General features: G+C 44.6%; 1 protein-coding gene across 2 annotated transcripts in view; it reads right to left on the minus strand.

Annotated features, from left to right (window-relative positions):
- ABCA3 (ATP binding cassette subfamily A member 3) overlaps positions 1-26,645 on the minus strand; it is a 102,343-nt gene that overhangs the window by 36,210 nt on the left and 39,488 nt on the right. For both annotated transcript variants that reach the window (XM_073636617.1, XM_073636618.1), the window contains exons 5-8: positions 17,018-17,145; positions 10,751-10,916; positions 7,654-7,913; positions 5,659-5,775 (exon numbers count right to left, since the gene is read on the minus strand). In XM_073636617.1, the coding sequence (XP_073492718.1) occupies positions 5,659-5,775; positions 7,654-7,913; positions 10,751-10,916; positions 17,018-17,145 (671 nt within the window). The remainder of the gene's footprint in view (positions 1-5,658; positions 5,776-7,653; positions 7,914-10,750; positions 10,917-17,017; positions 17,146-26,645) is intronic.

Below are 26,645 nucleotides of genomic sequence, written 5' to 3' on the forward strand. Positions count from 1 at the left end.
AGAAAAATCTGCAAGGTGAACTTACACAGGACCACCCCCCCAGTCCCACTGACCTGGAGCACGGCAATCACCTGCTAGGAGACATCGGGTCCCTGCCTCACCGGTCCGTGGCTTAGAAATCCCCCGCAGCTTAATCTCCCAAATGTACTTCGTCAGGAGATACGTTTAGGAGCATTGTAATTGGTCGGCACCGTCACATGGGCGCTGCTGACCAATCAGAACCCGCATAGTCTGTCCTGTCACCGCGGGCGAAGAGGAGAGAAAGCCCTGGACCGGTACAGCGGCGATACAAGCTGTCAGTTCAGGGGCTAACTCCAGGTTAACGGGGGGGGGGGGGGGGAGAGGATCCAGTGTAAGTTCACCTTACAGATTTTCTGTAAAGCTGAACTTATACTTTAATAGGAGAAGTATAGCCAAGGCTTTTTTGGCCACACTTCTTTTATGGATCACAGGAGTGCCGTTTGTTCTGCATTTCTGTCACCCGTTCTCAGCCGACAGCGGTCACTCAGCCAGTCCAGGCTTGGGAAAGATCTCGACCATATGGTTGATATCCACCCAGAAGTCTGGACCAGCACCTGGCTCAGCCTCTAAGCAATCCACCAAGAGCCTGAGCCAGCCCCTCCTGCCGTCTGCACAGCCCAGCCCTCCAGTGAGCACTGGAGGGGAGAGCAGAGAGCAGCTGACTGACAGCCACGGCTCTCTGCTCAGAGCGGAGGGGAAGAACTGAGCGATCAGCTGCTTTTGATCGCTTATTTCTCAGTGCAGAGAAGCCATGGGAGGGTATTAAGTGATGTAGGGAGGAGAAGTAGATAGAGAACAGAAAGGGCCTGAGTACAGAGCCTTGGGGGACCTCCACAGAAAAAGGAAAAAAGGAGGAGACAAAGTCTTAGGTGACACTGAAGGTGTGCTAAGATAGGTAGAAGGAAACAGGAAACAGCCTCAAGGCCAAAAGAGTTGCGGGCAGAAGCCAGACTGTAAGTCAGGGGTACTCAACCCTTGGCCGTCTGATGTGGCCCACAACCTCTAACCAGGAAGTGCGTGCCCATGCTCTGGGATGATAGCTCGGCAAACCCAGATCGCAATCAACGGGTTGCTAATTCGTTAATCAAGAGCATCAGAGTTTTATAATTTCTAAATGATGCTGGACCCATTCTACAAGGGGCTTTGAAGATATTGGACTCTTTTTCAATAGTTACAGGGTTGAAGGTTAATAGGAGCAAGTCCTTGTTGTTTCCAATAGATATGGAGGCTCGTAGAACCGCTTCGAATGATATTCCACTGCAATGGGTGGAGAATTTTAAATACTTAGGAGTTGCTGAATTTATCCCTTTGAATTTGACACAGATTCTGGGAGATATCGGGTCGAAATTGAAAGTATGGAAGTCTCGACCATTGTCCCTACTAGGACGTATTAATCTTCTAAACATGAAAATTACACCCAAATTTATTTACTTATTCAGACACTCCCCTCAGTGGCTTCCTATGTCCTTTTTTATAAAATTGAACAAACTCTTCTCATCTTTTTTATGGGGATCGAAGAATCCAGGTTCAAATTAACTACTCTGATGTGTCCTTGTGAGCAGGGAGGACTAGCCTTTCCGGATCTATATAGATACTTTTTAGCCACTCAGTTGGTTACGGCCGCTTAGTGGCTGAATCCTGATATAAATAACTCCTCTACTCGATCTACTCGAGCGGCAGTAGTAGGCTCTGTAGATGCCCTGAAGGTTCTTTTATTTAGGGGCCATAGGTCACCATATCAGTTGACCCCTTCAATACTTATCACCATTCGGGCCTGGGAGGCTGGTCTTAGATGTGAGCGTTATCTTAAGGGTGCCTTTTCTCCTAGTACTCCTTTATGCTTTAATCCCACTCTTCCTCAATTTTTTAAAGCACCAGAGCCTATTGCATGGACCAAGTATAATAATAAATTACTTTCTTAAGTGATTACTGATCGGAAACTATCTACCTCTTCTACACTTACTCCGATTTTCAATGTCCCAAGCTCCCACTTATTTAGATATTTTCAGCTTCTTCATACCTTTCATGCACAGTTTCCAAAGGACAGTTTAATGATTATACAATCTACTTTAGAATTAGTGCTTAGGTCTGAGTGTCTGGATAAGCCCACTTTGAGATTATATTCTCATCTTGTATCAATTTCTATCCTGCCATTAGAGTCTAGGTGGGTGCGAGATATACCAGATTTAGATATGGAGGATTGGAAGGGTGTGTGGGATTTCCCTCTGCGATCTTTGATATCTTTAAGAGATCATATGCTTCAATATAAGTTGGTACATAGAGCATATATATTACGCCACGTAGACTTCAAAAGATAAATCCTGTGTGTTCTTCGGAGTGTTGGCGATGTTGAGCGAATCATGGGGATTTGACACATATCTTCTGGACCTGCCCATATATAGTTACCTTTTGGGTGGAAATGGTGGATATTGAACTCTATCACTTCTGTTCCCTTACCAGCTTCAATGTCTGTTTGTCTATTGGGCCTGATAGAGACTATTCTTCCTACAGTGTCTGAGCGAGTGTTTGCTAATGTAACACTTTTTTATGCAAGAAAAGCTATTGCGCTGTATTGGAAGAAATCTCGATCCCCTACGCTTCTATATTGGAAACAACTGGTAAATAATAATCTTCCACTGTATAGAGATACTTATATGAATAGGGGCTGTCCTAGTAAGTATGATAAAGTGTGGGCAAAGTGGCTGGACAAACCGTATACAGCATCGAATGCCCATGGGGGCCATTGTTTATAATAGGTGTGCTCCCATATGAGAAATGTTTGGGTCTATTGAGAAAAGAAGGAACTAAGGTTTACTTTAAAAAAAAAATATATATATATTTTTTCGTTTGGCTTAATAATTGATATATTGGATTTTGAAATTGTATAATTGCATTTTTGGTTCAGTGTGTATGATGTCTTGTCATGTTTTGTTTTGTTTGTCTGTTAAGAAATGTAATAAAAAGATTTAATAATTAAAAAAAAAGAGCATCAGAGTGCATCAAGTTGGCGCTGGCAGCAGAGGAAGCTTCCTCTGTCGTTAGGGTTGCCACCTTTTCTTCAAGTCAAATCCGAACACTTTAGCGGTGCACAGCAATATTTTTTTGTAGTATAAACTATACATACATTTTGCAATTAAATAACATTTCCAATCAAATAAAATTAATTACAAGAGTCCCCCTTTACATTAGAGTCCACAGAGTTCCTCTTTTACATCTGAACTCACGGAGTTCCCTTACACTGTAAGGGAGGGGGAGGGACTCTGCAGACTCTGATGTAAGGGAGGACTCTGGGGACGCTGACATAAGGGATGCTCTGGGAACCCTGATCTAAGAGGGAACATTGAGAACTCTGATGTAAGGGAGAACACTGTGGCCTCTGGTTTAAAGGGGAACTCTGATGTAAGGGGTGCTCTGAGAACCCTGATTTGCCTTAGTGTACTTACTCAGAGGCAGGAGAGAGAAGAAGGGGGGGAGACTTCAGTCACAGGCAGGGATGGATGGTGAGCTCACTCACCCCCTTGGCAGTCAGCACCTCTCATCCAGATGTAGCTGAGACTGCTGGACTTCAAATTTCTGGCCCCCACTTTCCTTTTCTGAGGCACAGCACCAGAGATTGAAGTCTGACACAGAGGGGTAGGGGCGGAAGGAAGAGGAGCAGATCAAGCCCTCTCTCCTCACCCGTCTTTGTGGGGGAGGGGTAATTGTTAATGCTGGCTTTAGGCAGTGTGAAAGAGAGTGTAACAGATACTCTCGACTTAAACATCTGCAGCCAGCAACCCTGCTGGGAAGCCATGGTCTGGTCTGAATAATGTGTCCGGGTTGCAGGTGATCTGAAACCCGAACGCATGACTGCAAACTCGAACTGTCCGGGTGAATCCCGGACAGGTGGCAACCCTATCTGTAGTGCCAGCTCCTGTCCCAGGCAGAGCGATATCTAGTGCACTTTGCCTGGGACGTTTTTAGCATCTCGGAGAGCGATTCCAGCATTAGCTGAAAAAGGAAAAGAAGGTCAGTGTATAAAACAATGCATACACTGCACTTTTGCGATGGGCATATTAGCTTTCACACTGTTCTGCAGGTGAGGGTTAGCTACACTGAGCCATAGACGTCTATTATATCCTGTAGGTTTAGTGCACTTTCTGAAAGTGCACCAAAACTCCTGAATGCAGAAAGTGCACAAACCCGCAAGATATACTAGAAGTCCATAACAAAGCGCAGCTAACCTGCAGGTGCACTGTGCTGCACCCATGACGCAAGTAAACCGCAGCGCATCAGTGTGAAGACAGCCTTATAAAGCGGCAGTGAGGGCTTGTTTCGTTTGCGGGGCAGTACAACCCCATAGTAGACATGTTTTTACCAAACACCCCCTTCCAACCACTGGTGTAGGGTCACAATGGCAACCCTGCAACATTCTTCAGGGGGCCTGTGCAGCCTCCCTGTCACATTCTATTGTACACTTGGAAAGGAGGGGTGGATTATACAGGAACTGATCCTTTCCATTACCCTCCTGAAACTGCTGAAATAGAAATAGAAATAAATTCTTGTAAAAAGGAAACAAAGTCAGTTCTCACACTAGTGTCATCCCCGCTTTATTTTTGTGATTATGTGGTTAAACATCCAAATGGGATTAGTCCCACAGAAAATGATGATCCTGATTGTTGTTTAAAATGTTCAAAATAAACAATGTGAAATTGTGAACCATTTCATTTAATTGTGGCCCGCGGATGGTTACCAAATCACTTAAGTGGCCCGTGCTCTTCAAAAGGTTGAGCACTCCTGCTGTAAGTGGTCAAGAAGATTTTTATCAGCAGGGTAGCAGCTCAGATGGTTGTGGGCACAGCATCCAAGTTGAAGTTTGGAGGTAAATGGAAGCAAGAAGATAGCTCTTAAGTTGTTCTGCTGAGGTCTAGTTAGGCCTTTTTAAACACTGGGGTGAGCAATGAATGTTTTGGGGAGAGATGCTAGAGGAAGAGAGTGAGAGATTGAAGATGTGAGTTAAAGAGCATAGAACAGAGAAAGAGGGTGATTAGAGTAGTTGCAAAGGGTCCGGAGGCAGGTGGTTAGGTGGGCCTCAGGAAAAAGCTCAAGCTTCGCTGTGGTAATTGTGAATCTCTGATGGTTGACATAGTTATGTTGAATAGGGGAGATATCGGGACTTTATTTTTTCTTTTCCCAGAAGTAACAATGTGCATACAGGTAATGTAAACCAGTCATTCGTAATGTGAAATAAATACCAATTAATATGTAATTTCTTGGTTTCATCTATATCTTCATATTGTAAGGGTTATTATTTGTAAGGTCTCTGTGATTTTTTGGCTATTTTTCCAACTCACAATTAGCTGTATTGTCATGAACACCCTGTATGTCTATATACTTTACATAGTTACCTGTATTTCTATAAACTTTACATAGTTATTATTTGCTATAATAATGCAGGCAAAAAAATTGCTAACTGGTAATGCGGAGATTAATTTTGTCACAATTATTTGTACTGTAACTTCTGGTCAGTAAAGTTATTTTAAACCAAAAAAAAAAAAAAAGTACAAATAAAATGTTAATTTTTTTTTTTTTTGTAAAAATAACTCATAATTCAATCCAACTTACACCATGATTCATAACACTGCTGCATTCACTGACCTGGATACACAGGAGCAGAGTAACAAAGAAGACAGACACTAACAGCAGGAAAAAGAAGTGGATGAACCAGGCAGTGGAATGAAGCCAGGACTTGAGCCCCATTATACGCATGTATTCCTAAAAAAACACAGAGGTACAACAAAAATGTTAGTAATAGGCTCAGCATAACATGGGCCAAACAAGAAATGCAAAAGTTAAAGTGATATTAAAGGCTCAGGTTTTATTATTTGTGTGCAATGGTTTTGCACAGAGCAGCCCTGATCCTTCTCTTCATGGGTCCCCGCCAGTGTTCCTGGCCCTTCCCCCTTTGTGAGTGTCCTCATAGCAAGACAATTGCAATGGAGGTTCTTGTGCGTGCACACTCCATAGCCACCTTTGTGTGTACATAGGACACACAGAGCACGACTTGGCCCTGCCTCTTGCTCCCTCCTCACTGGCTGTGATTGACAGCAACGGGAGCCAGTGGCTCAGCCAATGAGGAGGAAGAGACCCAGAAGAGCCACCACTCTTGTGCACATTGCTGGATTGAGATAGGGCTCAGGTAAGTTGTAAGGAGGGCTGGGGGGGATGCTGCACACAGGCGTTTTTTTTTTTCATTCATGCACAAAATGCTTAAAGGTAAAAGATCATCAGCTTTTACAACCACTTAAAGCTGTTGTATACCTGCAGGACAAAAATCATAAATTACAAAAAAAACCCAAAAAAGAACCTGTAAGGCAAAGGCATAATGAGCTAGTAGGCAGCACTACTAGCTCATTATGAAATACTTACCTTAGAATGAGGCGTCGGTATCTCACCCGGTCCACGCCGAGGGAGCTGACATTTTGCCCCCATCGTTTCTTCCGGGTTCGCAGGTCCGGCGCTGTGAGTGGCCGGAGCCGCGTTGATGTCACTCCCGTGCATGCGCATGGGAGTTTTCTTCCTGGCAAGGTCCGGCAGCGCCTGCCAGACCTTCAGCCCGGCATTCACAGTGCATGCGGCGCTGATGTCAGCAGCTGCATGCAAACGGAATATCTCCTAAACCGTACAGGTTTAGGAGATATTCATTTTACCCACAGGTAAGCCTTATTATAGACATACCTGTAGGTAAAATTTAATCATTTGGGTATACAACCACTTTAATTCTTCTCCTTCTGATTATAAATTGATATATACTTTGATGATTAAAAGTCCTTGCATTAAAGGGCCCATTACAGGAGCAGTTATTCAGTTTAAATTACTTCTTATGCAAGAATCTATGCTACAGACCCAGGGCTAACTGATTCTTCAGTCCAGAATAAACCTTCCAAATTCAACATTACTGACTGCAATAAAGAGTTCTTATACATTATTTATTAGAGGTATTTTGTAGCAGTGACATTTTAAGCTGCACTTTACAAACAGTACATTGACATCAGCCCCTGTCCTCAAGGAGCCTAAAATCTAAGGTAATGTAGACAAAAACTCACCCAAGCTCTACCGCATGATTGTAGAATGATGAGCTGAATAACGGTGCACAGGCTTGTTGTGTCCTATAAACATCAATATGGCAAGAAATGCCGGAAACTCGATTGCTTCTTCTTAAATCTTTATTGAGCACTAACAAAAGTGCGACAGATAAAATGCTAACATGTTTCGGCCAGAGCCTTCCTCATAGCATGCAATAAAGATTTAAGAAGAAGCAATCGAGTTGCCGGGATTTCTTGCTAAAATCTAAGGTCTTCATCTCACACGCATACAGTAAATACACATACTGTACTAGGGTCAATACAGACAGGAGCCTACCAGCATGTTTTTGGTGTAGAAAGTAACCAGAGTACCTGGAAAAAAACTAGGCAAACAAAGGGAGTACATGCAAACCCTCTGCAGGTGGTGTCCTGGTTTGGATTTGACCCAAGGACTCTAGTGCTGCAAGGCATAAGTGCTAACCACCATCTGGACACCAGGAGCAAAGGCAACAATGTCTGAAATCACACAAATGCTATAAATATCTATAAGAAGTGTACGCATTCTCACCTTCAGCTTGCGCTCCTTCTCCAGCACAAGGGCCCGAACAATGCTCAGAGAAGTGTATGTGAAGCTGAGCATAAGCAGCAGTGGAAGCTGGTTCTGGATGGCCAGGATGAAGAGGTCATTGACGTAGGGAGGGAAAGGGAACCGTTGTATGGAAACATCAATGTTCCTGAGCAGAGCCCGTCCGGTTTCATTGGCATGGTAATACATTATCGCTCGATCTACATGGTGCTGAACAGCCAGGAAGCCTTCTCTTTGGTAGCCTGAAAGAGGAATAGGATTTAAAGAACCAATACACCCAAAAAGCTATACCTAAGAGTGCATCCTAGAAGGCTGAACGACGTGCTCCCTACTTAGGGAAAGGCAACAAGTTGTCTTTCCTAGAATTCCTGGCACTTATTCCACTAACCCCTTGCACTGTACTAGCTACTGCAAGCAGCAATACATAAATCCAGTAATGCCTCGTATACACGAGTTGAATGTCCGACAGAAAAAGTCAGACGGAAGCTTTTCATCCTCTATTCCGATCATGTGTACGCCTCATCAGACTTTTTTTTTTTTTAGAAAATTCTGACGGACCTAGAAATGGAACATGTTCTAAATATTTCCAATGGAAAAATTTCCTATGGGGAAAACCGCTCGTTTGTATGCTGTTCCAACGGACCAAAAACGACGCATGCTCTGAAGCAAGTACGAGACGGAAACTATTGGCTACTGGCTATTGAACTTCATTTTTCTAGTCCCGTCGTACGCGTTTTACGTCACCTCGTTCTGGACGGTCGGACATTGGTGTGACAGTGTGTATGCAAGACCGCTTGAGCGGAATTCCGTCGGAGAAACCCTAAAAAAAAATAAAAAAAAAAAAATCAAAAAAAAAAAAGGGAAGGAGAGGAGCTCCTGTTCCCTTATAGCAGATTAAACAGCACAGTGTTTGCACTGTCTAATCTGCCCCTTTCTATGCTGTAAACAACTTGGCTGATCCTGCCTCTTCCTGCGTCCCCTTCTCTGTACTGACCATGGCAATCATGGCTGCTGATCCCTGATTACCGTGGTCAGTTTACGTGCCTTAATATTGAGGAAGTCACGTGGTGTGACATAATGCATAGGAAATGACCGGACCACACGAGAACCGGAAGTGATGTAAGAGGCACCTGTAACTCCGTCCAAATTACAGATCTGCAGATCTGTACATATCCCTTAGGAATAAACGTCCGTATGAACTAAGCCAGAGCCAACATCTAATATACAATACCTGGAGAGGGCCATCTACCATCACAACATCTTGGAAAGGTCTCCAGCTACACCCATCTCCACTGCTTTTCACTATCCATATGGAGGTAAGAGTCTAGTGAACACTGAGTGATACACACGAAGAGTAACACACCGGCGATTTTATTGAAGAGCACTTATTGAAGCACTGTCTGCACTTTGTTTTATCATAGACTTTATTTATCTTCACTTCATGAACTATTGCAGTACTATTTGTTGTGCCAACAGTGTGATAAAGAGAGATTATACGGATTATTGCTACATTCATCTATATAAATTACATGTGTCTCATTGATATATTGCATAATATATATATATATATATATATATATATATATATATATATATATATATATATATATATATATATACACACATACACATATACATATATACATACATATACACACACACACGTATATAAATATTTTTTTTGCACTGAAATCATCTTATGTGCACAGATTCATATTTATATCTTGCACAGTGCCATGAGCATTCATTGATATTTGAACACAAGCTCATATTTGCACCTAGCGATTTTGCACAGCATCTTTAGCGTTTTTTTGCACAGTCGCATTTTTTAGCAATTTTTGCACAGATTATCGCACAGTGCTAAATCATCTACATTTATTTATAGTATGAGCGTTCATTGGCATTGATTTATTTGAGCACAAGCTCATATTTGCACCTAGCAATTTTGCACAACATCTTTAGCGTTTTTCTGCACAGTTGCATTTTTAGCAATTTTTGCACAGATTATCGCACAGTGCTAAATCATCTAAAATTAGGCCACCACTATTTGTTGTGTCAGCAGTGTGATAAAGAGAGATTATACAGATTATTGCTACATTCATCTATAATAATTACATGTGTCTCATTGCATATGCATAGGAATTTATTATTGATATTTATATAATTGTTTTGCACTGAAATCATCTTATGTGCACATATTCATATTTGTATTTTGCACAGCGCCATGAGCGTTCATTGGTACTGATTTATTTGAACACAAGCTCATATTTGCACTTGGCAATTTTGCACAGCATCTTTAGCGTTTTTTTGCACAGTCGCATTTTTTAGCAACTTTTGCAAAGATTATTGCACAGTGCTAAATCATCTATATTTATAATATTAGGTTGTGCTGATCACTTATTTATTTTATACCAGTTTACGTGCCTCCATCATCCCGCTGCTCTCGTCTCTCCCTCTCCCCCTCCCTCCCTGCCTGCCTGTCAGCTTCTGTGTGTCCCCCCCCCCCCCCCTCCCTCCTGCCGTTATTAGTAGATGGCAGTAAAAGTAAAGAACAATTACAGCCAGCTCCTCTATTCTACTATTCTCTCCTACGCTGTGTAAACGTTTTTTTTAAATTGATGCCTGTAAAGGCCTCATCTTTGGTCTCTTATGGTCGGTCACGTGACCTCTCCGGCAGGCGTCAGAGGGAGATCTCAGCACTTCCCGCTATAGCCCGTAGATCGGAGGAATAGTGCACCTGGAGGTCATGTGTTCGGCCAGAAGTGATCAAAGATAAGGTATTTATGGGCATGGTTTTAAAAATATATTTACACAGCGTAGAATAGAATAATAGAACAGAAGAGCTGGCTGTAATTGTTTCTTTACCTTTATAGCCACTTTAACAATCTCCTGCAGTCTCAGTATGGTGCACATTTGCTAAAGTTTGCAGTCCCTCCAGCATTTGCCCAAGAATAGAAAAATCATTTATTTTAAAAATATAAAACAAAGATGGGCATATATACAACAACTAACCCCAGTTATTTTACACAGCTACCACACGTTACCCAGTGGTTACAATGGTAGAAGGACGAATTCTTACCTGGGTTACCACCAGTTTTATCAGTTCGCTCACGTGGCCCTGGCAGCTGGAAGAGTGGGTAAAGATATCTTGTGTGCCAGTTTCTATCCACGTTTGGGTTTAGGCCTGTTTGCTCACCAAAAGGAGCATTCCGAGGGCTGTATTTGAATCGTAATTTATATCGGACCTGTAAAAATCACAAAAAAAAAAAAAAGAGATTTGCACAAAGTATACAGCTGAAAAAAGAGACACAATGGATTATTACCTTGCTGGTGGCATGACACATCTTTATGTAAACATAAGTAAACTATACCCTTATCTAAAAAAAAAAAAAAAAAAATCGGTTTAAAAATCTTTTATACTAAATTCATTGTGCACTATTAAAAAGGAAAATTGTAATTAGAATAACAAATAAATTATTGGTTTTCCTGACAGTGACTCCCCAATCCTCGATAAAGGAGACATCACTGCAGGGAAGGCAGTGTATTTATTGCAGTCTTGTCACTCTTAGCAGCTGTCATAGGCTACATCATCATGCTGAAGAGGAGGGATTTCAGCATTGTAATGCTGATAACCCTCCCCCTTACTGGCAATTAGTGCTAGCCACATACAGTGGGGACGGAAAGTATTCAGACCCCCTTAAATTTTTCACTCTTTGTTATATTGCAGCCATTCGCTAAAATCATTTAAGTTCATTTTTTTCCTCATTAATGTACACACAGCACCCCATATTGACAGAAAAACACAGAATTGTTGACATTTTTGCAGATTTATTAAAAAAGAAAAACTGAAATATCACATGGTCCTAAGTATTCAGACCCTTTCCTATGACACTCATTTGAGTCCAGCTGTGTTTGATTATACTGATTGGACTTGATTAGGAAAGCCACACACCTGTCTATATAATACCTTGCAGCTCACAGTGCATGTCAGAGCAAATGAGAATCATGAGGTCAAAGGAACTGCCTGAAGAGCTCAGAGACAGAATTGTGGCAAGGCACAGATCTGGCCAGGGTTACAAAAAATTTCTGCAGCACTTAAGGTTCCTAAGAGCACAGTGGCCTCCATAATCCTTAAACGGAAGACGTTTGGGACGATCAGAACCCTTCCTAGAGCTGACCGTCCAGCCAAACTGAGCTATCGGGGGAGAAGAGCCTTGGAGAGAGAGGTAAAGAAGAACCCAAAGAGCACTGTGGCTGAGCTCCAATGATGCAGTCGGGAAATGGTAAAAAGTTGTAGAAAGTCAACCATCACTGCAGCCTGCCACCAGTCAGGGCTTTATGGCAGAGTGGCCCGACGGAAGCCTCTCCTCAGTGCAAGACACATGAAAGCCCGCATGGAGTTTGCTAAAAAACACCTGAAGGACTCCACGATGGTGAGAAATAAGATTCTTTGATCAGATGAGACCAAGATAGATCTTTTTGGCCTTAATTCTAAGCGGTATGTGTGGAGAAAACCAGGCACTGCTCATCACCTGTCCAATACAGTCCCAACAGTGAAGCATGGTGGTGGCAGCATCATGCTGTGGGGGTGTTTTTCAGCTGCAGGGACAGGATGACTGGTTACAATTGAGGATAAGATGAATGCGGCCAAGTACAGGGATATTCTGGACGAAAACCCTGTCCAGAGTGCTCAGGACCTCAGACTGGACCAAAGGGTTACCTTCCAACAAGACAATGACCCTAAACACACAGCTAAAATAATGAAGGAGTGGCTTCACAACAACTCCATGACTGTTCTTGAATGGCCCAGCCAGAGCCCTGAGTTAAACCCAATTGAGCATCTCTGGAGAGACCTAAAAATGGCTGTCCATCAATGTTTACCATCCAACCTGACAGAACTGGAGAGGATCTGCAAGGAGGAATGGCAGAGGATCCCCAAATCCAGGTGTGAAAAACTTGTTGCATCTTTCCCAAAAAGACTCATGGCTGTATTAGATCAAAAGGGTGGCCCTACTAAATACTGAGCAAAGGGTCTGAATACTTAGGACCATGTGGTATTTCAGTTTTTCTTTTTTAATAAATCTGCAAAAATGTCAACAATTCTGTGTTTTCTGTCAATATGGGGTGCTGTGTGTACATTAATGGGGAAAAAAATGAACTTAAATGATTTTGGCAAATGGCTGCAATATAACAAAGAGTGAAAAATTTAAGGGGGTCTGAATACTTTCCGTCCCCACTGTAAATATAACTAAATTCATTATCTCACAAAAGTGAGTACACCCCTCACATTTTTGTAAATATTTTATTATATCTTTTCATGTGACAACACTGAAGAAATGACACTTTGCTACAATGTAAAGTAGTGAGTGTACAGCTTGTATAACAGTGTAAATTTGCTGTCCCCTCAAAATAACTCATCACACAGCCATTAATGTCTAAACTGCTGGCAACAAAAGTGAGTACACCCCCAAGTGAAAATGTCCAAATTGGGACCAATTAGCCATTTTCACTCCCCGATGTCACGTGACTCTTTATTGTTACAAGGTCTCAGGTGTGAATGGGGAGCAGGTGTGTTAAATTTGGTGTTATCGCTCTCACTCTCTCACACTGGTCACTGGAAGTTCAACATGGCACCTCATGGCAAAGAACGCTCTAAGGATCTAAAAAAAAAAAAGAATGGTTGCTCTACATAAAGATGGCCTAGGCTATAAGATTGCCAAGACCCTGAAACTGAGCTGCAGCACGGTGGCCAAGACCATACAGCGGTTTAACAGGACAGGTTCCACTCAAAACAAGCCTCGTCATCGTCGACCAAAGAAGTTGACTGCATGTGCTCAGCATCATATCCAGAGGTTGTCTTTGGGAAATAAATGTATGAGTGCTGCCAGCATTGCTGCAGAGGTGGAAGGGCTGGGGGGTAAGCCTGTCAGCGCTCAGACCATACGCCGCACACTGCATCAAAATGGTCTGCATGGCTGTTGTCCCAGAAGGAAACCTCTTCTAAAGATGATGCATAAGAAAGCCCGCAAACAGTTTTCTGCAGACAAGCAGACTAAGGACATGGATTACTGGAACCATTCTTCAGTCTTGTGGTCTGATGAGACCAAAATAAACTTATTTGGTTCAGATGGTGTCAAGCGTGTGTGGTGGCAAACAGGTGAGGAGTACAAAGACAAGTGTGTCTTGCCTACAGTCAAGCATGGTGGTGGGCGTGTCATGGTCTGGGCTGCATGAGTGCTGCCGGCATTGGGGAGCTACGAATGTAGCTTGAGAGAACTATGAATGTACTGTGACATGCTGAAGCAGAGCATGATCCCCTCCCTTCGGAGACTGGGCCGCAGGGCAATATTCCAACATGATAATGACCCCAAATACACCTACGAGACGTCCACTGCCTTGCTAAAGAAGCCGAGGATAATGGTGATGGACTGACCTAAACCCTATTGAGCATCTGTGGGGCATCCTCAAAAGGAAGGTGGAGGAGTGCAAGGTCTCTAACATCCACCAGCTCTGTGATGTCATCATGGAGGAGTGGAAGAGGACTCCAGTGACAACCTGTGAAGCTCTGATGAACTCCATGCCCAAGAGGGTTAAGGCAGTGCTGGAAAATAATGGTGGCCACACAAAATATTGACACTTTGGGCCCAATTTGGACATTTTCACTTAGGGGTGTACTCACTTTTGTTGCCAGTGGTTTAGACATGTGTGTTGAGTTATTTTGAGGGGACAGCAAATTTACACTGTTATACAAGCTGTATAATAAGATATAATGGGCGGCACAGTGGTGTAGTGGGTAGCACTCTCGTCTAGCAGTAAAAAGGGTCGCTGGTTCGAATCCCAACCACGACCTGCCTGGAGTTTGCATGTTCTCCCTTTGCTTCCTCCGGGTACTCCGATTTCCTCCCACACTCCAAAGACATGCTGGTAGGTTAATTGGCTTCTGTCTAAATTGGCCCTAGTATATGAATGCGAGTTAGGGACCTTAGATTGTAAGCTCCTTGAGGGTAGGGACTGATGTGAATGTACAATGTATATGTAAAGCGCTGTGTAAATTGACGGTGCTATATATGTATCTTAAATAATAAATAATAATAAAATATTTACAAAAATGTGAGGGATGTACTCACTTTCGTGAGATATTGCTACATAGTTACATAGTAGGTGGGGTTAAAAAAAGACACATCAAGTCCAACCTATGTGTGTGATTATATGTCAGCATTACATTGTATATCCCTGTATGTTGCGGTCATTCAGGTGCTTATCTTTATTATTATTATTATTATTATTATTATTAAGGATTTATATAGCGCCGACAGTTTACGCATCGCTTTACAACATTAGGGCAGACAGTACAAGTACAATACAATTCAATACAGGAGGAATCAGAGGGCCCTGCTCGTTAGGGAGGGTCAAGTTATACAAAAGGGTAATAGCTGTGGGGGATGAGCTAATGGAGAAAATAGTGCAGTTGTTAGATGGAGGCAGGATAGGCTTCTCTGAAGAGGAAAGTTTTCGGGGATCGCCTAAAAGTGGACAAATTTGGAGACAGTCTGACAGATTGGGGTAGGGAGTTCCAGAGGATAGGCGAGGCTCGGGAGAAGTCCTGGAGGCGGATATGGGAGGAGGTGATGAGGTAGCTAGAGAGCAGGAGGTCTTGGGAGGAACGAAGAGGGCGATTAGGTTGGTATTTTGAGACTAGGCTAGTGATGTAGCTGGGGGCTGAGTTGTGGATGGCTTTGTAAATTATTGTTAGTATTTTGAATTTAATTCGTTGGGTGAGTGGTAGCAAATGGAGGGATTGGCAGAGAGGGGTAGCAGACGCTGAGCGGTTTGTAAGGTGGATGAGTCTGGCAGCAGCATTCATGATGGACTGAAGGGGGGATAGTCTGTTTAAAGGTAAGCCAATGAGGAGTGAGTTGCAGTAGTCAAGGCGAGAGATAACGAGGGAGTGAGTCAGGAGCTTTGTGGTTTCACTGGTTAGAAAGGGACGCAGTTTAGAGATGTTGCGGAGGTTGAGGTGGCAAGCTTTGGAAAGTGATTGGATGTGGGGCCGAAAGGAGAGTTCAGAATCCAGGATAACACCTAGCATTATCTAATAGTTTCTTGAAACTATTGATGCCCCCCACTGAGACCACCGCCTGTGGAAGAGAATTCCACATCCTTGCAGCTTTTACAGTAAAGAACCCTCTACGTAGTTTAAAGTTAAACCTCTTTTCTTCTAGTTTTAATGAGTGGCCACGAGTCTTGATAAACTCCCTTCTGCAAAAAAGTTTTATCCCTATTGTGGGGTCACCAGTACAGTATTTGTATATTGAAATCATATCCCCTCTGAAGCGTCTCTTCTCCAGAGAGAATAAGTTCAGTGCTCGCAACCTTTCCTCATAACTAATATCCTCCAGACCCTTTATTAGCTTTGTTGCCCTTCTTTGTACTCGCTCCATTTCCAGTACATCCTTCCTGAGGACTGGTGCCCAGAACTGGACAGCATACTCTAGGTGCGGCCGGACCAGAGTCTTTTAGAGCGGGAGAATTAACGCTTTTAACCAATTTGTCCCTCAAAGTGGGGGCCCTTCTGTAAACAAAACTGGGGTAGTCAGGTAAAATTGGATCTAAATATTTCTCCTTTTTTAATATCCCCCAATATTTTCTCACTATTTTCTTAAAATTTATTATGCTGCACATTATATTTAAGGACTAAGGAAAATGAAAATTCTCTATTTCCCATATGGGAATCCTTATTTGTATTGACCTCTAATCAAAATACCTATTTTCATACATTCAATTATTTCCTCCTCCTCCTTTTTTTTTTAATTCTCCAATCATACTGGATTGTTGAATAAAGCCTACTAGTGCAGTGGCAATCTCATCACCTGTCCTCTGGGTATATTTGTTAGCCAAGAAGTATGGTGACAACTGTCAGAGGGAATATAGCTGTTTCGATTGGTGGGTTTAAAGAAAGTCTTTGTCTTAACCCCATCCCCCTCCACCTTGATGACCCAAGAAATTCCAAATTTAGAACATAATTCAACAGGGTGCCATGCATCTGGAGGATGTGAGGGATAGAGCTCTCTTGGATCCTGCCTCTGACATAGGGAAGACTTCAGCAACTTTTGATGATGTCACAAAAAAAGTACTTCACTTGTCAGAACAGGCAAGTAAAAAAATAATATATATATAGGCATTTACTGGGAGAAGAGGAGCTACCAGTATTAGTCCAAGTGGGCGATAATCCTTTTAGGTCCAAAGGTGGCCTTTAGCCTCTCACTCACACAAGATACATTTACATTAAAAAAAAAAAAAGGTAAAAAGGGTCCTTCAATGAAGATCTTCTTTGCCTCATTATTACCTGCAGAGGTAAGGGGTCATCGCTGTTGTTAAAAGGATGATCGAAGACCAAAGCAGCCAGAACATTGCCCGACTGGTTGTCGTGTCTGATAAACTCCTCAAAGTCATCTTCTGTGGGAAATCCACGGGCTGTGGAGACATATGGAAACATACAGCTTACAGAAGAACTCCACTCTAACAAATGAAACTTCTTGCAATCAATATTAAAAAGCTAAACATCTATATAACTTTTTTGAAGTATCTATGATGCTGTAAAGGAATAAAAGATATCGAACCCATCAGACACCCATATGGTTATTGCTAAAGAAGTAACTCATTTAAGCAGCCATACCAGTCAACAATGTATCCTGGCCTAGGCCAACCAGGCCTGGGGCAGCACTTTTCAGGGGGGCAGCACGGAAAGAGTCCCCCTCGGCTTGCGCTACACTGTTAGTGTAACGCCAGTCCTATGGGGCAGGCTGGGCTGAGTGGCAAATTAGTCTAGCGCCCCCATAAAGCGGCCGCACTGCTTCCGTTATGCAGGGGGGGGGGGCACTTCTAATTTTGACTGTCCTATCATCCTTGACCACAAGGATGGTTATATCTTCTTAGTCCTTAGACCACATTGACATGGTTATATCTTCTTAGTCCTCTCCATAAAATTATCAGAAATTTGTGCTTAAAGTGGAGTTCCACCCAAAAATGAAACTTCCACTTTTTGGATTCCTCCCCCCCTCTGGTGTCACATTTGGCACCTTTCAGGGGGGAGGAGGGAGCAGATACCTGTCTAATACAGGTATTTGCTCCCACTTCCTGGCATAGATCACCGCGGAGCTTGCGGTGATCTATGCCACTTCCGGCCCCTACCCCGTCCTCCCCCGCTGTATTCTGGGAGACACACAGGTCCCAGAATACAGCAGGGACCTGAGAGGACGCGCAGCGCGACTCGCGCATGCGCTGTAGGGAACCAGGAAGTGAAGCCGCACGGCTTCACTTCCTTATTTCCTTACCGAGGATGGCGGCAGCAGCAGCCGAGAGCCGAAGGCCGGATCGGCTTCAGCTGCCGACATCGCGGGCTCCCTGGACAGGTAAGTGTCCATATATTAAAAGTCAGCAGCTGCAGTATTTGTAGCTGCTGGCTTTTAATATTTTTTTTTTCAGCAGACCTCCTCTTTAAAGTAGAACTATAGGCAACACTTTTTTTTTTCTTTCATTTTGGATAGAATAAGGGAGGGTTATAGCCCCTGTCAGTTTATTTTTTACCATCCCTGTCCCATTGCAGAGATTTCCCTTCACTTCCTGCCCCATAGCCGAACAGGAAGTGAGAGGAAATATATGCAAATTAAGGGAATCCATTGCTCCCCAGGCCCTCAGAACTAGTGTCCCAACTTGAAAATTTCAGGGCGGGTCTTAAACAGCAAGGGGTGAGACCTTGACAGGAAGGGGTGATTCATATTTAAATTAGGTGGTGCACAAGTTCAGTCAGGCCTATGGCAGCACAATGCATGTAGAACTTGTCCAGAATGGCAATACAGCTGAGAGAGGAAGTCAAAAGACACTAGGTTTATCTAGGATTTCCTTGGTCACCTGGAGGAACATTCTGGCTGGCTACACTGGAACCAGGTGACCATGGAGGCCTTCTTGTGTCACGAAGAGTCTTTTTAAGTCCCTGCCCCCGGGGTTAGGCGTGCATTGAGTGGATAGTGCAGGGACAGGATACTCGTCTATCAGGGACAGCACTAGCAGAAGGGAGAGGTGCCAGAGTAGCAGGGAAAGCATAGGGCCTATGCTTCTACTTCAGGAAGCTCCCCTTTAGGTTGGACCAGCAAAGCCACATTCTACTCCCTTTGCAGGTGCTGTCTTCTGCTTAGGCCTACACACTGTAGACTCTCCACTCCAACTACTGTAGGTGCCCTGGTCAGATGAGCTTCCGACCAGGTTTGTTGTACGGTTTACAAGTTCTGCAATACATCGGTTTCTGCGATCTAGGGCTCTGTGTGTTTTCTATCGCAATACATTGCGCCTACCTTACATATATGCCTTCAAATTAAAGCAAAATAGACTCTTGCTCTACCCAAGCTGTCACTGATGAACATGCAGGAAAGTTACCATGGTTGTGATTAACCACCTGAGGGAAAGTAAACCCCACTCCTGTCCAGGGCTCCAGGCCATTTTTCAACGCCACAAGACTTTTTTTTTTGTTTTTGTTTTTTTTTTTTTTAGACAGAGCTCTCTTTTCGTGGTATTTAATAACCACTAAGCTTTTTTTTTACTTTTACTTTATAAAGTAAAAATATATATTTAAGAAAAAGTTTCCCTTTCAGTTATATAACCTAGCAGATGAAAATGGCAGAACAAACCCCTGGAATGATCCCCTTGTGTCGACTAAACATCGAAATGAAGAAACAGGCCAGTACTGAGGGGGTTAAACATGAAGCCCAGTGACAGTGCACTAGATACAGTATCCCCGGAATTTATGAAGACTGGTATGCACAGATTTTGCAGAAGTGTCTTGCTTGCATTCTAAAATTGGTGCAGCCAGGAGCCAAATTCATGTACCTGTCTAGAACTTGCACTTGAGCTTGGTGCATGCTGCTCCACTTTTAGAATGAAAGCGAGACACTTTCGCAAAATCTGTCTGCGTCAGGGTCTCTCTCTGTACGCGAAAGGAGAGTTGGTCTTAATTAGCTCCAATTATGTATTCGGTACCAAAAGCGTTGCATAGTCTTCATGAATTTGGCACAATACATTAGCAAGAGGGATTAAAGTGATTGTAAAGTCTCCTTTTTTCTATAAAAATAACAAACATGTTATACTTAACTGTTCTGTGCAGTGGTTTTGCACTGGGTAGCCCAGATCCTCCACTTCTCGGGTCCCTCTTCTGTGCTCCTGGCCCCTCCCTCCTGTTGAGTGCCCACACAGCAAGCAGCTTGCTATGGGGGCACCCAAGCCGAGCTGCAGCTCCCTGTGTCCATTCAGACATGGAGCTGCAGTTTGGCCCTGTCCCCTCTCCCTCTCTCCTGATTGCTAACAGACTTTGATTGACAGCAGCAGGAGCTAATGGCACCACTGCTGTGTCTCAGCCAATCAGGAGGGAGAGTCCCGGATGGCTGAGACACTCGTGGACATCGCTGGACAGAGATAGCGCTCAGGTATTAGGGGGGCTGCTGCACACAGAAGGTTTTTTTTCTTAATGCATAGAATGCATTCAGATAAAAAAATCTTCTGACTTTACAACTACTTTAAAAGGAGAAATAGGATTTTTTAAAACAGCTTACCTGTAAAATCCTTTTCTTTCGAAGGACATCACGGGACACAGAGCCACAGTAATTACTGATGGGTTATATAGGTATCACTGGTGATTGGACACTGGCACACCCTATAAGGAAGTTCAACCCTCTATATAATCCCTCCCCCTTGCAGGGATACCTCAGTTTTGTAGCCAAGCAATATAGTGTATTAGAAGAGGGGCGGGACCTCTGTGTCCCGTGATGTCCTTCGAAAGAAAAGGATTTTACAGGTAAGCTGTTTTAAAAAAACCTATTTTCTTTCTCGAACATCACGGGACACAGAGCCACAGTAATTACTGATGGGATGTCCCAGAGCAATGCTACCTGAGGGGGGGGAACCACGACCAAGTAGGGTGCAATCAGACCTGAGGACCCTGTACCGCTGCCTGCAGCACACTACACCCAAAGGCGATATCCTCATGCCTTCTCACATCCACCTGATAGAATCTGGTGAATGTATGAACTGAAGACCAGGTTGCGGCCTTGAAGATTTGAGCCATAGAGGCCTGGTGATGCACTGCCCAAGAAGCACCAATAGCCCTTGTGGAATGTGCCCTGATCTGAAACGGAGGAATCTTCTGTTTCAAACCGTAAGCTTGAATGATCAACTGTCGAATCCATTTAGAAATGGTAGCTTTTGACGCTGCCTGTCCTCTATTGGGACCCTCTGGCAGCACAAACAAAACATCCGTCTTGCGGATCTGAGCAGTTGCCCCTAGATAGGCCTTAACTGCTCTTACTACATCCAACGAATGTAGAGATCTCTCTTCCGGAGAACAGGGATCTGGAAAAAAGGAAGGTAGAACAATGTCTTGGTTTAAATGAAAATCAGAAACCACCTTCGGTAAAAAACTAGGATGAGGGCGTAGTACCACTCTATCCTTGTGTATAATCAAATAAGGCTCCTTACAGGAAAGAGCTGCTAATTCTGATACTCTTCTAGCAGAAGAGATGGCCACCAGAAAAATTAATTTCCTTGTCAACAAGACCAAAGGAATCTGACTTATTGGTTCAAAAGGCTGTTTCTGTAACACAGCCAGGACCAAATTCAAGTCCCAGGGGTTTAGGGGCGCTTTAACCGGAGGATTAAGACGCATCACCCCCTGCATAAAGTTTCGGACCAAAGAATGCAAAGCAAGTGGCCGCTGAAATAATACTGATAAAGCAGAGACCTGGCCCTTGATGGTACTCAAGGCCAGCTTCATCTCTAATCCTAATTGTAGAAAATCAAGAATTCTACCTATGACATATTTCCTGGGATGCCAACCTCTGGATTCACACCAGGTTATATAAGCTTTCCAGACTCTATGATAAATCATCCTGGAAGCTGGCTTCCTTGCATTAATCAAGGTAAATATGATAGGACCTGAGAGCCCACGACTCTTCAGAACGTGGGTCTCAATAGCCAAACCGTCAAATTTAGCGTTTGTAAGGCAGAATGGAACACTGGACCTTAAAGGGGTTGTAAAGGTAATTTTTTTTTTTTTTTTAAATAACAAACATATCATACTTACCTTCACTGTGCAGCTCGTTCTGCACAGAGTGGCCCTGAACCTGGTCTTCTGGGGTCCCTCGGCGGCTGTTTCAGCTCCTCCCCGCAAGCATTTACCACCTTAATGCGAGCTCCCTCGCATGGTGGTGAGTGCTTGCGGGCGCGCTCCCATGATACAGCCGGCGGCTATAGCCGCTCGCTGTATCACTCGGCCCCGCCCCCCGGCGCGCCGCGTCATCGGATGTGATTGACAGCAGCGCGAGCCAATGGCTGCGCTGCTTTCAATCCATCCACTGCAGCCAATCAGCGACCAGGCTGAGCTGCAATGAGGACGAGCAGCGAAGATTCGAGGCGTCAGGTAAGTAAAACGGGGGGGCTGGGGGCGGCGGTACTGTCAAAAGTTTTTTCACCTTAATGCATAGAATGCATTAAGGTGAAAAAATTTTTAATCTTTACAACCCCTTTAAGATAACAGGTCTGGGCATTCCGGTAGTGTCCACGGGGAACCTACTGTCATCCTTACTATTTCTGCATACCAAGTCCTTCTGGGCCAAGCGGGGGCCACCAGAAGTACCGACTTCCTTTCCTGCCTGATCCTGCGAAGGAGTCGTGGTAATAGCAGAATAGGCGGGAATGCGTAAATCAGTGAGAACCGATGCCACGGAATCACCAACGCATCCGTCCCGCATGCAAGAGGATCTTTTGTCCTTGCCACAAATCTGTCTATCTTTTTGTTGAATCGGGATGCAAAGAGATCTACATCTGGAACCCCCCATCTTTGGCATATGGCCCAAAAGACGTCGGGATGCAGAGACCATTCCCCTGGAAGTAACTGCTGGCGACTTAGATAGTCCGCCTGCCAATTCTCTATTCCCGGGATGAAAACTGCCGATATGCATGGCACATGCATCTCTGCCCAGACTAAGATCTGGTTCACCTCTTTTTGAGCAGCTCGGCTCCGGGTGCCTCCCTGATGATTGACATAAGCCACTGCTGTGGCATTGTCGGACTGGATCCTGACCGGACAACCCTGTAGCCTGATAGTCCAGGCCTTTAGAGCTAGATGTATCGCCCGGATCTCCAGAATGTTGATGGGTAAGGTCCTCTCTGTCTTGGACCATACCCCTTGGACCGTAGCCTGTTCCAGAACTGCTCCCCAACCTGACAGACTGGCATCTGTTGTTACCACCGTCCAGGTAACCGGTAGAAAGGATTTCCCCTTCTGCAGGTTTTCGGGTATGAGCCACCAATTGAGGCTCTGACGCACCGCATGCGACAGGTGCATCGGAAAGTCTAATGCCTGAACCTTCTTGTTCCAGGTCGACAGAATACTGTGTTGCAGCATTCTTGAGTGAAACTGAGCATAGGGAACTGCTTCTAATGAAGACACCATCTTCCCTAGTAGCCTCATACAAAGGCGGACTGAGGGACCCTTCTTGGTCCTTACTGTCAGAATCAGCTCTCTCAAAGCAGTGATCTTTGCCTGGGGTAGAAATATTTTCTCCTGGCTTGTATCTATAATCAGACCTAAATACTCCAGTCTTCTTACTGGTTTTAGGAAAGACTTTTCTAAGTTGAGGATCCAACCCAGGTGTTCTAGATACCTGACCGTGGTCCTCAAGTTTCCATTCAAAGAGGCTACCGACCGGTCTATCAAGAGCAGGTCGTCTAGGTATGCTATGACAGCTATACCCTGAGCCCTTAATCTGGCCAGAGGAGGAGCCAAGATCTTTGTGAACACTCGAGGTGCAGTGGCTATCCCGAAAGGCAGAGCCACAAACTGGAAATGGCGCCCTCCTACCTCGAAGCGCAGAAACTTCTGATGAGCAGGAAAAATGGGCACATGCAGATATGCATCTCTGATGTCTATTGATGCCAGAAATTCTCCTCCCTGCAGGGTGGGAACTACTGTTCGAATTGATTCCATGCGGAAGGATTGAATCCTTAGGAATCGGTTCAGATCCCTTAAGTCCAGAATGGGCCTGACATCCCCATTTGGCTTCTGGAACGTAAAAAGGTTGGAATAGAAGCCCAATCCCTGGTCCTTTGCGGGAACTATCATAATGACCTCCTGCGACAAAAGTCGCTCTAACGCTAGAAGGAGCGACTGCTTCTTCTCTGGGTCTCTGGGAACATTTGATCTGAGGAACCGAGGAGAGGGGAATTCCTGAAACTCCAGCTTGTACCCTAAGGTTACCGTGGAGATTACCCATCTGTCCTGGAAGTCCTCCTGTCAGAGCTCTGAGAACTGTCGCAGTCTTCCCCCCACTCGAGTGAGCGGGGGCGCCCCCTCATGCAGAGGTCTTAGTGTTTTGCCTAGTAGGCTTCTTTCCCCAGGACTTCTTTTGTCCCTGGGGTTGACTCTTGTCTCTGGACCCCGATGGAGGCGGCTGTCGAGACTGCCTGGAGGCTGAAGCCCCCGGCGCTGGGGAAAGAGTCCGTTTGAAAGAGGGACGCTTACTCTTCTTCTTGACAGGTAAGAGAGTGCTTTTCCCACAAGAGATTCTCTTGATATAGTTATCCAAGTCCTCTCCAAACAACCTTGCACCACGAAATGGAAACCCAGCCAGTAGCTTCTTACATGGTGCTTCGGCTGACCAATTTTTCAACCATAGGATTCTACGTATATGCACCAACCCCAGTGAAAGACGGGAGGTTTGCACAATAGAATCTCTAATGGCGTCAACCACAAAGCATAAGGCCGCTGGAAGGTTAGCAAACCCCTGGGCCTGCTGTTCAGGTAATACTTTGATGACCTGCTTAACATGGTCTCTTAAGTATTGACAGACTCCAATCGCTGCTACTGCAGGTTGGGCCACTGATCCTGCTAAGGAGAAAACATCCTTCAATAGGGATTCCATCCTTTTATCTACAGGATCCCTGAGCATCTGAGCATTGTCTACAGGACAAGTCAGGCTATTATTTACGGAGGAAATGGCGGCATCAATAGCCAGTATTCCCCACATTTTAATAAACTTTTCTTCCATCGGATAAAGTGTTGAAAATTTTCTTGGCGGAAAAAAACGTTTGTCTGGGTGATCCCACTCAGAATAAATGAGCTTTTCAAGTAAAGTATGAACAGGAAAAGCATGTGCTGCTTGGAAAGGTTTCAGTGACCCCAAAGCAGAAGAGGATTCTTTAGCAGTTTCAGGTATGGGCAACTTAAATGTGGAGCGGACCAATCCAGTGAGGATCTGCACTAAGACTTTCTCCTCTTGGGAAGTCGCAGAGGGTCCCTCTCCACCTGATTCCTCCGAAGAGGAATCATCCGTCCCATCCTGAACCTCTGAAAGGGATTCATCTCCTTTATCCCAGAGCTCCTCTGTCTGAGGGTCTTGGGGAACAGAGGAAGGCCTAGTGCGTTTTCTTCCACTGAGTGAAGACGTAATCACGGCCATTAATCTTTCCTCTAGACCATTAATGGTTGAAGAAAAACCTCTTGTGTAATATATACAGGGGCTGAAGTGCCAGAAGCAGGTGATGCCCCTGACCCCGATGGCTCTCCCTGGCTAGCCGTCCCTGGCCCATCTTTAGGGGGGGAGGATGCTGCCGACAGGGGGCCCTCAGAACCAGAACGAGCTCCCCTAGTGTCTCTGGTTCCTGGGGTGCTTGAACCTCTTCTACCCATAGTGCAAAGCAACAAGGTGTGAGGTATACAAATGAACACTGCCCGCTGAGTGATGTAGTCTGGCTAAAAGCCTTGCTACCCAATGCTCAGTCTGGTGTTACTTCAGTAAATGCTGCCTAGGAGAATGCCTGTGTCCCACCTTACATGCGACCGTCAGCTCTGTGTCTCTCAGAAGGCTGAGTGCACCTGTACAGAGTGCCTTTAATAGCCTGCAGCTGGCCTGAGTGGGAGTCTAAGCACCTGTGCTGATGTCCCGCCCCCTCCTCTACGGCCCCCCCCCTCGAGTTTTGAAAAAAACGAGCGCTGAGAAATCCCCCTTTCCATCTTACCTGTTTGCAGCCTGCTTGAGACGCTGGGACATAATCAGCGATGAAAACACCTGAGACAGACAGTCAGCATGTGCAGGTTTGTGCTCTTGGCAGCCCCCGGTGGTCACAATAGGCATAGCATGCATTTACCTTAAAGGAGAAAAGCCAATAGAACTCAAAAATTCTGTGGAATCTCCTCTTACCTTATCCAGCCACAGGGTGCTGTTTACACAGACCCAATCTTCACCTCTCACGGTGGGCTCCGTTTGAAAAAACCATCAGAGACTGGGGCCCACTACGAATAGGGGGATCCAACAGTTCTGGGACCGTAAAGCACCTCGCCAGAAATTAGGAAGTTTAAAGCCATTTTCTGATCTGCGGGGTCCAGCTCTCTAAAAAGAGAAGCATTACGGGTAAAACCTCGTTTCTTCGGACACGAGGCCCGGGTACCATTTAATTTGGCCATGAAAAGACACTTTGAATGGATCCGGTTCGCCTGGCTTGCCCCAGTATAGGATCTTAGGATATTCCCTTTGGAGCTCAGCACAGGACATCTTTACACGTCCATCACCTAAGACACTGGCGTAAAAACTGAGGTATCCCTGCAAGGGGGAGGGATTATATAGGGGGTTGAACTTCCTGATAGGGTGTGCCAGTGTCCAATCACCAGTGATACCTATATAACCCATCAGTAATTACTGTGGCTCTGTGTCCCGTGATGTTCGAGAAAGAAAGTATGTTTTTTTTTTTTTTCGTAGATTCATACATACCTAGGTGGATGAAGCATCAGACCGATACTGCATCTGTCCCTCGCCGCCTCTTCACTGAGAACCGAGCCACCAAACACCGTTGATGGCTCGGTTCTCTCACCTCCACGAGCGGAGAGCTTCTGACTCTCAGTCAGCATCTCTCCTGTTCTGCTCCTCCACGCT

This window comes from Aquarana catesbeiana, linkage group LG06 (genome assembly GCF_042186555.1).
Source record: "Aquarana catesbeiana isolate 2022-GZ linkage group LG06, ASM4218655v1, whole genome shotgun sequence".
NCBI lineage: Eukaryota > Metazoa > Chordata > Amphibia > Anura > Ranidae > Aquarana > Aquarana catesbeiana.